The following is a 12,378-nucleotide window of genomic DNA, read 5'->3' on the forward strand; positions in this document are numbered from 1 at the left end:
CAATGACCGTGCAAGCTGTGAAATTATTGCTATCGCTATTTTTATACTCACCTGTGACAATGGACTAACCTATTTGGAGCCGTCTTGTCATTCATTTGACTTTTTTTAAAAATAGGTTTATTGTTTGTGATGAATGTGTACTTGTAGTTGATCACTGCCATTGCGTGCACTACACCGCATATATGCTGATGTAGTTGTTTACTCAGCGAGAGGATGTGAGCTTTGACATAGCAAACATGCCGATGCCATGTTAATGAAAGATTCGGTTGTTTATCTTAAGTATTTATACGTTCAGGTTATTCTTATTTAATCACTTTAATCGTTGTACTCCACAAACATGTTGATAGTTTATTTTTTAAAATGTTAAATGAACATTGCCATATAGTATATATATATGTATAATGGTTCAGTTAGCTCGCTGTATGTCGTGTTTTTTATTCTCAGGCTTGCTCATGTGTTTCATAGTTGCTCAACAGTCCACTTGGACGTCTTTACTAAAAGCATAGTTCAATATGTGAGAGATTTGTGCCACTTACAAGTATTGATTTCTGCGCAGTTTCTTTTATAGAGGGGAAAAAATCCTTTTCTTGCTTACAGTGGTTGTTTTTTTTAAGGCCTGGTGTGTTTTTATCTTGCAGTCAAAGTTTTATTTTCCTGTATTCCTTAAGTTGCCGTGGGTGTTACGCCTCCACCGACAGTGTCAGACATTCTATGCAATATACAGTCTCTCACACTTTATTCTAACCTACCTGTGCCCCAAATAAATCAGTATATCTTCATCTCATCGGTGTAAGTTTTATCCGTTACACACAGGAAAGGCAGAGGTTCAGTAAGAGACCCTAAAATAGTGTTTTACTATTGAACATTTGTAAAAAGAAATACTTGTATTGTCCCCCTTTTTAATTCCACGTACATCTTCATTAATGTCATTTGTACACCACGTCTCTCATTATATTACATTCTGAGCAGAATATTTACAAGTGTGATCAAAGCTCCAGTGTGTAACATGTCGGGGAAAGGATTTTGATTTGACAACAATTTAAGATAAAATAATTAAACTGAATTCTTTAAAGTGTAAAACCACCTGATTGTACGCATTGTTGTCCTTTTTTTTTTTTTGCATTATCCCAAAAAGAAAACCTCTCCAAGCGCACTCGAGGCATGAGCTGAATCATGAATCATCCTGCTAATCAGACGTTTGAGATTTGATGCGAAGTGAAGACATTTTACACACTGAATAAAAACCAGTGATAGAAATATAAATGTAAAAACGTGATCGTAAAGAGTTTCCTACTGAGAAACATCACACCTGATGTTACACTGATGGTACGAAGTCAGACTGAGTTTGTGACTCTTCTTCCCTCTTTCACAATAAAACCCCCATCCCTTAAATGGACATGCACAAAGGCCACGCTTTCACTTCTGTTCATTTTTTAGGAAGAGGGAGTTAGTGTCAGTTAATCTGCTCAAACTGGTGAAATGTTATCTGCTCCTCTTAAAACCCAATGTTCAGCCTGAAATGGTAAAAGCCAGAGCTCCTTACATGCATTTATAAGTCAAAGGTCACTGACCACCTGCATTTATAGTCTGACTATTTTCTTTGGTATCCAAGCAACAGGTTTGTTGACCGGTTGCGTTGTCGCCGACAGACTCCAGTGTATGCATGAGGTTTTCCAGTCCCCACAGGTAACCGTCCTCCCTGTTGCCTTCCTGCCAGGGAATGTCGTGGTTCAACACCTGGCCCTCCGGTAAAGCAGTGGTTTTCCCAAAGTCGATAATCCAGACCTGTGCGCTACCCGTGTGATCGTGGATGAAGAGGAGCGAGCTGCCAATCACCTAGAAATAATGAGGAAGATTCTACGTTAGGATGTGCATGTTATGTTATGTTAATGTTAATGTTAATGTTCTGTACAAACACTCTGGATTCTGGTCCCTACTGGAGCAGGTAGACCAGAATAGTGTGTGATGGCGGCAGTAGCCACGCCCTCTCAGATTAAAAACCGCATTTTCAAACGCTAAAAATACGTAAAAGATTATAGCTCGCTGTGGGTGTCATCATTTTTATAAAAATTACAAATAAACTGACGAAAATCATTGATGTATGGTTGAAATCTACGGCCAGAAGTTAAATTTATTTGGTCTTTTTTCAGTCAAATCCCAACCGGATAAACACATTCAAAGCATCAATTTATCACTCAGCTAATCCTAAATAAAGTATTTTGGGGGTATTTTAAAGGCTTTGTTGGATTAGACAGATCATGGCAGGAAATGGGGGACGGCAAACGGAAAGAAGGCGGCTGGATTATGTTTCTTTCGCGTCAGTGTAACAACAAATTGATTGCAAATCTGTTGTTTTTAAGCCATTTTTGACCCTAGGTTGCATGTTTTGGGTTCGTTTGTCACTTCCTGTGTGAGTGTGGTGTGGGCGTGTCTGTCAGTCTCCCAGGTGGATGTCAGCAACCAGGTGTCACACTCATTTGAAGGAGATTGGCTCACAAAAGGAGAGTGGACTACAAACACCTGCACTCTGGGCTTCCTGGAAGACACACACACACACACACACTACCCCTGGTTTACACCACAATTGAATCTGTGTGTTTTTTAGCTTGATCTCCTTTCATTTACTCTTCATCTTCAGATGACTCATCACCTCGTGTCGCTTGAAGAACTCCGAGGTCTTCAGCGCCTGTTGGATCTCCGACAGTCTGCTCAGGTAAGACTTCTGCGTTTCAAGAAAGAAAAACATCAGTTAAGGATGTAGATGCAACATTAGCCTGAGTGTAGACACAAGGTTCTGTGTATGTGGGAAATGCCACCACCGCAGAGAACTCAAACAGCATTACGCCGCCGAGTGTTTGCTTTGTGCTGTGTGGATGGAATTACCTCGGCTTACTGTTGCAGTTCAAACACAGCGACTGTTTTCATTTATCATTAGACGAGCCACGACCTTTAATAAATGCTAGTGCCGTGTGTAAAGAAATATTTAAATATGTCCGAACAATGAAAACAAATGTGACGGCTCAGTCAACAGGCGTGTTTGTAGTTGGTGTGGTCACTCGGGTCAACGCCTGAGGCGAGATCGCCGTAAGCGGCGTGTTGGCGTGCGTGCGGCGTATCCGAATACTATGCATCACATGTACCGTACACGGTGTGCCACGTACTATGATGCTGACGTTCTCTCCGACAAAGTCCTGGAACACGTGGACGACGTCCTGCTTCGATCTCGTTTTCTTGAAGTCCGTTCGACACGTGCCGTCCCATTTCTACAGAGGGATGAAGACATGAATACACGCTCATCCTCCTGCTCATGAACCCGCCTTCCCTGGTGTCCCACTATTATGGAATACTAACAGTAAACAGTACACACCTTTGTCCCCTCTATCCTGAAGCCCAGGGTGTTGGAGGAGCTCATGGTCTCCCTCCACTGCATGTAGCGAGGTTTGGTGACGCCGCGCTGGGAATGCTCCTGGGGAGTCGGCCCCTCGTGATCCACCTCCACCATTTTGTTGTACAGATCCTCCCTCGGCTTGGGCCGCTCTCGCGCTCGAACAAGCTCCTCCTCCAGGTACGTCCTGAAACGACAGGAACGGAGAAATATATATATATATATATATATATGTATATATATATATATAGCAGTGAATGAATGATGGGACGATGAATGACAGGTGTGAATGATGAAGAATGAATGGTGTGGATGGGTGAATGAATGATGATGACAGAGGACAGGTGAATTATGAGGACAGGTGAATGATCAAGACAGGTGAGTGATGAGGACAGATGAATGAATGAGGAGGACAGGTGAATGAATGATGAGGACAGGTGAATGAATGATGAGGACAGGTGAATGAATGACGAGGACGGGCGAATGAACGATGATGAGGACAGAGGACAGGTGAACGATCAAGAAAGGTGAATGAATGATGAGGACAGGTGAATTGGCTATAATTAAGGTGAGTGAGTGAGTAAGATAAAGCATTTGTGACCTTTGACCCATGTTTACATATTTTGTGTTTCAGGATTGTGTCCCCTTGTCCTTTTTGCACGACACAAGAAAAAACCCCAACCTTGTTAAAAAAGTAACTGAGTAACTTTTACTCCTAGTACATTTTAAACAAGCGACGTTAGTACTTTAACTTGAGTACATTTTTAGACCAGTAAATGTTATCAAAATAGTGGTACTTTTACTTGATATAGTCTCATGCACAAGTGAAGAGCAGAAAAGCACAAAAACACCGTTAGTGAGCTGCACAGCTGCTGTATCGGAGTATAAGTCGCTGTATTCAAACCGGACAATTCTGTGCAAACAGATGTGTATTTCAGTTTCAGTTTGTGAGTTCCACTTCCTCTGTGCTGAAGAGGGAAGCTGAGAGGAGACTCCACTGTTGCAGGCTTCAACTGTGTGAAAGTGACAAAGTGTCTTTGTGCAAGTTGGCGGTTTTGCAGCTTTGTGGTTGAGTGTTTTTGACAAAGGGGAGTCTCCAGGGACACCCTGAGCAAGCGAGCGTGTGTGTGTGTGTGTGTGTGTGTGTGTGTGTGTGTGTGTGTGTGTGTGTGTGTGTGTGACAGCCGCATGCAGCGGGGTAAACATACTAAAACAGATACTAATTAGACAATAAAATAACTTGCGTTATTATAAGTTTAACGCATGTGTTGGAATTAGATTTCCCAGCGGGGTGTGCATGCACTGCACACTTTCATGTGTGCATTTATGTGTATACATGTGTATTTGGAAGTGTGTGTGTTTGTGAGGCACCCTGCCTGCCTGCCTGCCTGCCTGCCTGCCTGCCTGCCTGTCTGTCTGCTGTGGCAGGAAGCCAAGCATAGAGCCTGCAGTTGAAACAGGTGTTCCCTTGTAGAGCAGCAACATACTGTCACCCAGTCTGCACTAATATGATTTATCAGTTTGAACGGAAGGTTTTAAACATGACAAAAAAAACACATATACAACTTATATGATATATAAAAAATAATGTGTTACGTCTTAACTCCCTTACCTCACTCCCATCTTACAGTCCATGACGTTGGGTGAGTCAAAGTTAGCCAGCAGGTCGGTCATGTGGAGGAAACACTCGCCGTCTTTTTCCACGACGCCATGGTAACCGGGAACAAACGGGAGCAGCGCGTCATCCCTCAGCTTCTCGAAACACTGCACTTCGTTTTCGGAGAACTTCTTCAGAATGGTGCCCTCGTCTGCCGCTTTGAAGTTACCTGAGATCAGACGAGAGATGATCAATATTCAGGATTTACCGCCTTTTTTTTTTACTTTAGTCCTGATTTATATACTGTACTAGAGGACATGTGGGAGGAAAGAAACAAAACAAGGATCCTCAGTGAAGGATCCTCAGTGAGCGGCTCATACCTTTATGCCCGGCGAGCTGAACCCAGTTCACCTTCCTTCTCGGAGTCGCGCTGAACGGCCAGTGAACAATTGTCTTTAACTTCCACCAGGGCTTGCTCTGCAGATGACACGCAAGAAAACTGAGCACGACGGATGACCTTGGTCATTGAGGACAAATGTGATCACATCAGCGGTTCTACCCCCAAGTAAGTCTGATGCCAGGGTTTTGGGTTTTTCCACCTCCAATCTGGGTCAGTTAAATGCCATTTCATCTCTGTTCAGACTCTCCATCTTGGTGTAATTCACAACGAATAAACTCTCAAAAACCTACTTTTTATCATCAGGAGCATGAATTTACTCTTGTTTGTCATATGCTTTCTTATTTATTGTTTCATATATGTCAATTATTATTCCTTGAGATTAAAATGTCATTTTTCTTTTAATGATTTTTTCTTTTTCAGCGTTGCTCTGACCTTTTAAACCTTTAACACCAAGCCTGTCTTAAATATTTCACCAGTTTTTAAAAGCTAAGAACTTGCATCATGTGGTTATTACAGTAATTTCACTGGCGCTCCAGTGGAGGGGCTGAGAAACGGGAGAGGCAAATTTTATCCAAAAATGTCCTTTCAAGTGATAAAATCACTGCTGCAGTACATAGTTTCCAGTTTGTTGGCCTGTTTTTGCACATACACAGACAAATAATGCAGTTTTTTCTATTATACTGTTCAAATTTCAAAATCAAAATGCAAAATCTGTTTTTCATGTACAACTACAGTGTTTTTATTGAAATAAAAACTGTAAAATCTAACTCGACTTGACCGTAATTTGTAATTTTGTTCTGGTAAAATGCATTTTCTGGCCTTTTATGGGTGTTTAAGGGTTAATGCTAACACACACACACACACACACTCTAACACAGTTACAGCTTGCCAATTTCACAGTGATACATTCGTGCTTCACATGTTGAAGACAAGAACGGCGACTAAATCTCAATACACACTTTAACTCTGCCATTTTTTTATATTCCAGTAATATTCCCAGATTACTGGAAGAAGAAAAATCCCTTAAAATGCCCTTAAACGCTCCTCTTTAGGCCTTTCGAGAGGTCATTATATTCTGACTGAAACAGGAAATGAAACAGGGACTTCTTGTGTCAGTGAAGCGCCCCCGCTTGCGCTGAAGTGTCTCAGATAATAAATTCACACAAATAGCAGAACTGTGCAGCGGTCGGCCGAGCCTCTCTTACTGTATATGTCGAGTCGTATATGCTTTTTGCAGCTAATGTTTACTGATGATATCAAACGTGTCTGGTGTTCAGTCATGTGGTGATTTACAATCATTTGAATGCATGCTGATACAGTGGAGTCTGTATAAATCATGTTATATACATATACAGAACATGAAGAGGGAAGATATACTCTCCCATCCAGAGAGAAGGAATGGAAACTTATTCCTCTATTTTGTAAACACAGGGACACGGAACAATATTTATCTTCAAAACAAAGTCTGACACTGAAAATGTATGTTATTGAAACTCCATGCACCTCGATCAGTTTGCACTGACAACACTTGGAATAATACTGGCACCACGTGAAATAGCAAGGTTTCATACAATCCTCTTATCTCGTCTCAAAAGCTGCGTTCAAATCACTGCTGAACAAAATCAAACAGCCGTCACACTGCACGCGACTTTATCTGCCAGGTTTCCTATTTTACTGTTTTTATTTTGGGAGTGTGAAAGTGTCTTGAGAGTATTGAATGTGTAGTATTTTATTGTTGCAGCCGTGTGAAAGAAACAATTCTGTCATTGATTGGGACAGACAATAAAGTCTAGCTAACTAGCTAACTAGCTAGCTAGCGATTATTTTTCTAGCTAGCTAGATAGCTGTTGTTGTTGTTTTTTTAGATGAAGCAACACTGAACAACACTGAACAACAAGTACATGTTGTACTTAAAAAATATAAGTACTCATTTAGTGGTGAAATAGCTTCTGTGACTGGCGGTGTGTAATTATGTGTGTGACATGATGAGAGTATTTTACATGAAGCTTCTGCGTAAACAGACTTCTGTGGAGGGAACCACCGGTTTCCACAAACTCACAAAATACAGTTTTGTTCACTGCCACAAAATAATAATAATGAAGCTAATTAGTCACTATTGGTCTTCTTGGTGTGTGTTCTTGTATCTGTGGCTTTGAGAGGAATGAGGACATTTTGGGAAAGTGGGAACATTTGGTCTAGTCCTCACATCTTCAAGGGGCTTTTTCAGGGTTAAAAAATTGAATTTGGTTTAAGTTAAGGTTAGGTTAAGGGTAATAGACTAGGGAATACATTATGTCTGTTTGTATAATGTACATGTCTTAAATAGGCTGTGTGGACCAAGTGTGTTATCGAGTATATGACGACAAAGAATCTAAATTTAGTAAAGTCAATTTCTCTGACTGGTTTCGTTGACCGATCATTATTCATGCTGACCTTTCATGTGACGTTATGAAGTGATGAAGATAAACAGAAAGATTATCAGATTAATTTCAATCTGGCCTCTTTGCTGTACTGTATATTTACCACATCCACATGCATTTAAAGCTTAAGTCCGTAAGTCTTATTAAGCCTCGGCTTCAGAAACACGTTTTTTTTTTTCCCCTCCCTTTAAATCCTGTTCACATCCTGGTAGCTACCAATGAATAAAGGGATAACAGAGAAAAACGTGTGTGTTCGCTGGTGTTCACCTGTCCAACAGTTAAACCAATAAATATCTTACTGCGATTATTTTGACTGAACACACATTTTCATTGAAGAACATATTTCAAATGATTACGGTGAGATATTTGTGCAGATCTGTGAGAAATAAATATGTTTTGTTAGTTGAATGAATGATAGTGACAGGTAAATGATGAGGACAGGTAAACCATGAGGACAGATGAACGATGAGGACAGGTGAATGATGAGGACAGGTGAACGATGAGGACAGGTGAATGATGATGAGGACAGGTGAATGAGGAGACAGGTGATGAGGACAGGTGAACGATGAGGACAGATGAATAATGAGGAGGACAAGTGAACGATGAAGACAGGTGAATGAATGATGATGACAGGTGAAAGATGAGCACAGGTGAATTGGCGTTAATTAAGGTCCCTGAGTGAGAAAGTGAAAGCATTTGTGACCTTTGACCCATTTTGACTGACACATTATGTGTTTACTTATTTTATTTTGACTGCACTTTAATTTGTAAAGGTTTGCCTTTAATTAAAAACAATTCATGTGAGATGTGTGTCCCCCTGTCCACTTTGCAAGACACAAGAAAGAACCCCAATCTTGTTAAAAAAGTAACTAAGTAACTTTTACAGTACATGAGTAAATTTTCATCTCGCTCCTTTTTATTTACATTACATGTCATTTAGCAGACACTTTTATCACTAGCGACTTACATTGGAATCAAGTCCAATCAGCCAGGGGTGGAATCGAACTTGCGACCATGATGTTTTTCACACACAGGGTACCGGTCTTAACCACTGAGCCACTCCACTCCACTTTAATTAAAATTTTTAGACCATTTTTAAACTTATTTTTTAGCAAAATAGTAGTACTTTTACTTGAGTAGAATATTTTAGTACTCTTTCCAACTCTGTAGTTGTCCAAAATCCACAATAATGATTGTCCCTTTACTCTTAAGAGAAAGTCAGAGTGCCTCGAATTAAGGCCTTTTTCGGATGATCACGTGGACGTCCTCTTGAATTAGAGAGGACAACCATGACTGTGAATTTTGAATAAGTGATGATTCAAAAACAAATTATGTAACCAAGCTTTAAGTGTGAAGCAGCAAAGGCACTAAAAACATACTGACGCACGAGTGCTTCACACTTAAAAACTCAAAAAAGCCGAGGCTGAAATGGGCAAAGTGACCACGGAAAAAAACAAATATATGACGGTGTGGGTGTGGATGTGTGGACGTGTGTGTGGGCTGCGTGAAAAGGCCTTATTTTCAGAGGTGACACAAACAACATTTTTTCCCCGCTATGAGCTTCAAGGCCCAACGGAGCGTTTAAAAGAGCTAATATTTAGGAAAAGCTTTCACCGTGTTATGTTCAGTACACACAATCTCTCTTCCATACACACGCACAAAGGTCTATTTCAAAGACGGTGACAGCTACAGACCAAGTATGGAGAGGTACTGTACACCTACACACACACAGACGTCATTGAATGTCCAACACGATGACAGTTTAGACAAAAAGCAGATTATGTTGTGGACGAGAGGGCTGAAACTATGAGGTGACTCACTCTGATCACAGCTTAACTTCCCCACAACTCACGTGGAGTGACGGCTCTGCAGCTGCCAACACACACACACACACACACACACACACACACAGTGTTCTCTTCAAATCTGAGTCAGAGTTGAATTTTTCACGGCGATATTAAGAATTCACACCTCCGCGTGCATTTAAGTACACGTCCGGTAACACGAGGAAAACTTCCTCAGCGTCCTTGAACAAAAGGCCAATCCTTCAACACCAGTGGTGTGTGCCGAAGGAGGGAGGCGCCGTGTTAAAGGTTAGGACTCGAGGCAAAACATAACATTTAAGGACGTGTTGATCTGTTTTAACATGGGCGCGAGGGAAAGAAAGCAACGACAGGATGCCGCGGTGTGTGATTCAAATATTACATCACGACATGTCTTATCTTCAGTGTGTACAACGTGACCTCAAAGATATCACAGCCAATTGAAACAGAAGCAGACGCTCACCACACAACAAAGGTTATCTGGCCTTTGAGCAGCTCCTTCATGTCGCTTTCACTCTGTGATGATTACGGCGACGACAACACATTAAACACGAGGTGACATCATTTGATTCCAGGGAGGAAAATTACATTTCCTGTACGCTCTCTTTCCCTGTACATTCTAGTTGTCAAAACAGCAACTAAAATGTCCCACATCTGGAAAATAACACACACGGGCACAGAGAACACAGAAACATCTCCTCACATATAGTGGTGACTAATTTCCCACGGCAAAACATCCTCGACACAGAAGTTAATCTGACGACAAAGGCTGGAAAACCACTAAAAAAACACAGACAAATGTAAAATACTACTATTATTCCCTTCTTCTCTTTTTTTTTTACAAAGGAAAGCAAATACAAGAATCCAACATAAACTAATAACTTTGATGATAGCCACATCAAACCTAGATTAAAAACATTCCAAAGCAGATTATATCTGCTTCTACAATCCCAGTGGCCCTCAGAGAGGAAGTAGTGTGTGTGTTTACGTGTCATCAAGCGTCGTACTGTAACCATGTAAAAGCTGGAGCGTCTGTGTTTTTGTCCCATGAATGCACCACATGGACAGATCGGTGACTGATCTGCTGGAACAACTTAAATACATTAAGTGTGTAGAAAACGAGCAAAACAACACCTAAACGTGGCAAAGTTCAACTCAGGAACTCGTCCCTTTGTTGCACAGTTAAAGGAATTCGAACAAGACGTCATTGTAACCTCGTAATTTCATTTACTCATGTATGTATACGTAAAATGTAACATTGTGAGTTGCAGTCTTGTATGAAGTACCTACAAGGTGATACTAGAGTAAAAGTACAAGTATCTTGCCAGAAAATTACTTTGGTAGGAGTCACTTTTTATAATATTACTTAAGTAAAAGTCTTCAAGTATACGACATTTACTGTACTTAAGTATCAAAATTCATTATCTGATATAAAATGATGTAGGTTTTAGAAGTAAAAGTAATCAAAAGGTGAAGTGTTAGGATTGAGCCATGGTGGCTCTGGGGTAGGGCGAGTTGTTGATCAACTGGAAGGTTGTGGGTTCAATTCCTGGGGTAAAAGTAAACGTTGCAAGACATATAAATAAAGTAAAGTACAGAAGTATTTGTACTTTGTTGCATTACAACACTCGTGAGTTGTTGTTGTTGTTGTTGTTCACTCACCTCTCCAGTGTCGACCAGATGCTCCAGAGTGACGATGCCTTTGCTTTTGCTCTCGTTGTCGCTCAGTAAATCATCCTCGGACTCCACGACAGAGGAGCCCGTGGACGAGATGGACGAGTTGGACAGTTTTCTCCTCAGCGTGCCGTCCACCGCATCGTCCCAGTCCTCCTGCTGCATCTCCCGGGAGCAGCCGCCTCCCTCGGGGGTGATGGTAACCTGCGGTACCGGCCGGCGCGCGTCCATCACAGTCGGCGCCGCGGTTGCGGACGAAGGGGAGACTTGAGCGGCTTTTTGACGGAGCTCATCGCAGATCTGCGAAGACTTCACGACTGTCCTTCGCTCCGAGCGGAGCCCCTCGTTGACTCCAGTCCCAGGGAGCCCGGAGTCCTTGGACGTCTTTCTCCTGTACTCTTTCGGCATTGGAGACCCAGAACCCGCCGTGAGTGCGCACAGAGCGGAGCGCAGATGTCTGTGCACTTCAGTCCTTAAATCTGGTCATTTCACTTATACTCAGTTCACAAAGTTCGCACTTTTAGACTTTATGAGACACGAAATTTGCGCCACTTCCTCGACGTTGTCTTCGTCTTCGCACTCACACACTGTCAGCTCTGTGTGTGTGTGTGTGTGAGGTGAGGGGAACCCCTCTCTCTCGCTCTCTCTCTCTGTCTCTCTCTCTCTCTCTCTGTCTCTCTCTCTCTGCTGGTGGCGTGGCTTCGCGCAGCTTCACGCGCACGCGCGAGCTATGGCGCGCATACAACTGTACAAGGTTTATTATCTTCCGCATTATCTCGCTTTACTTCCTGACTGAAAACAACAACAACAGAACGGTTAAGCTGTTGTCCTCATACTAACTTTACAACGAGTTTAATCAACACGCGCGCGCGCACACACACACATGATGTTGTCAAGCAAGGTTTGATCTGCGGAAATTAAAAAACGTGCGCACGAACATCGTTTGGTTTTTCAAAATAAAACGTGTGTTTATTTTGTAGTGCATTTTGTGTTTTGTGTCATTCGTTTACTTGTATAGTCAAAAAAATAACTATACATACAAGAGTTATACACGTTTTTAATTATTACACAACCTTCAT

At 41.6% G+C, this 12,378-nt stretch overlaps 1 protein-coding gene across 2 annotated transcripts; it reads right to left on the minus strand.

Moving 5' to 3' along the window:
• Window positions 1–885: 885 nt before the first annotated feature.
• Window positions 886–11,916, minus strand: itpka (inositol-trisphosphate 3-kinase A). Of its 2 annotated transcripts, none has more exons than XM_044047256.1 (7): window positions 11,288–11,916; window positions 5,363–5,459; window positions 4,998–5,211; window positions 3,368–3,572; window positions 3,162–3,263; window positions 2,651–2,722; window positions 886–1,836 (listed from the first exon to the last, which is right to left on the minus strand). In XM_044047256.1, the coding sequence occupies exons 1-7, from the start codon at window positions 11,705–11,707 to the stop codon at window positions 1,564–1,566; spliced, it is 1,383 nt and encodes a 460-aa protein (XP_043903191.1). In that variant the 5' UTR covers window positions 11,708–11,916; the 3' UTR covers window positions 886–1,563. The 2 variants fall into 2 exon arrangements, with proteins under 2 accessions (XP_043903191.1, XP_043903192.1); XM_044047257.1 differs by lacking the exon at window positions 886–1,836 and adding an exon at window positions 1,848–2,536.
• Window positions 11,917–12,378: the final 462 nt, after the last annotated feature.

The sequence above is a fragment of the Solea senegalensis genome, linkage group LG16, assembly GCF_019176455.1.
Source record: "Solea senegalensis isolate Sse05_10M linkage group LG16, IFAPA_SoseM_1, whole genome shotgun sequence".
Lineage (NCBI taxonomy): Eukaryota > Metazoa > Chordata > Actinopteri > Pleuronectiformes > Soleidae > Solea > Solea senegalensis.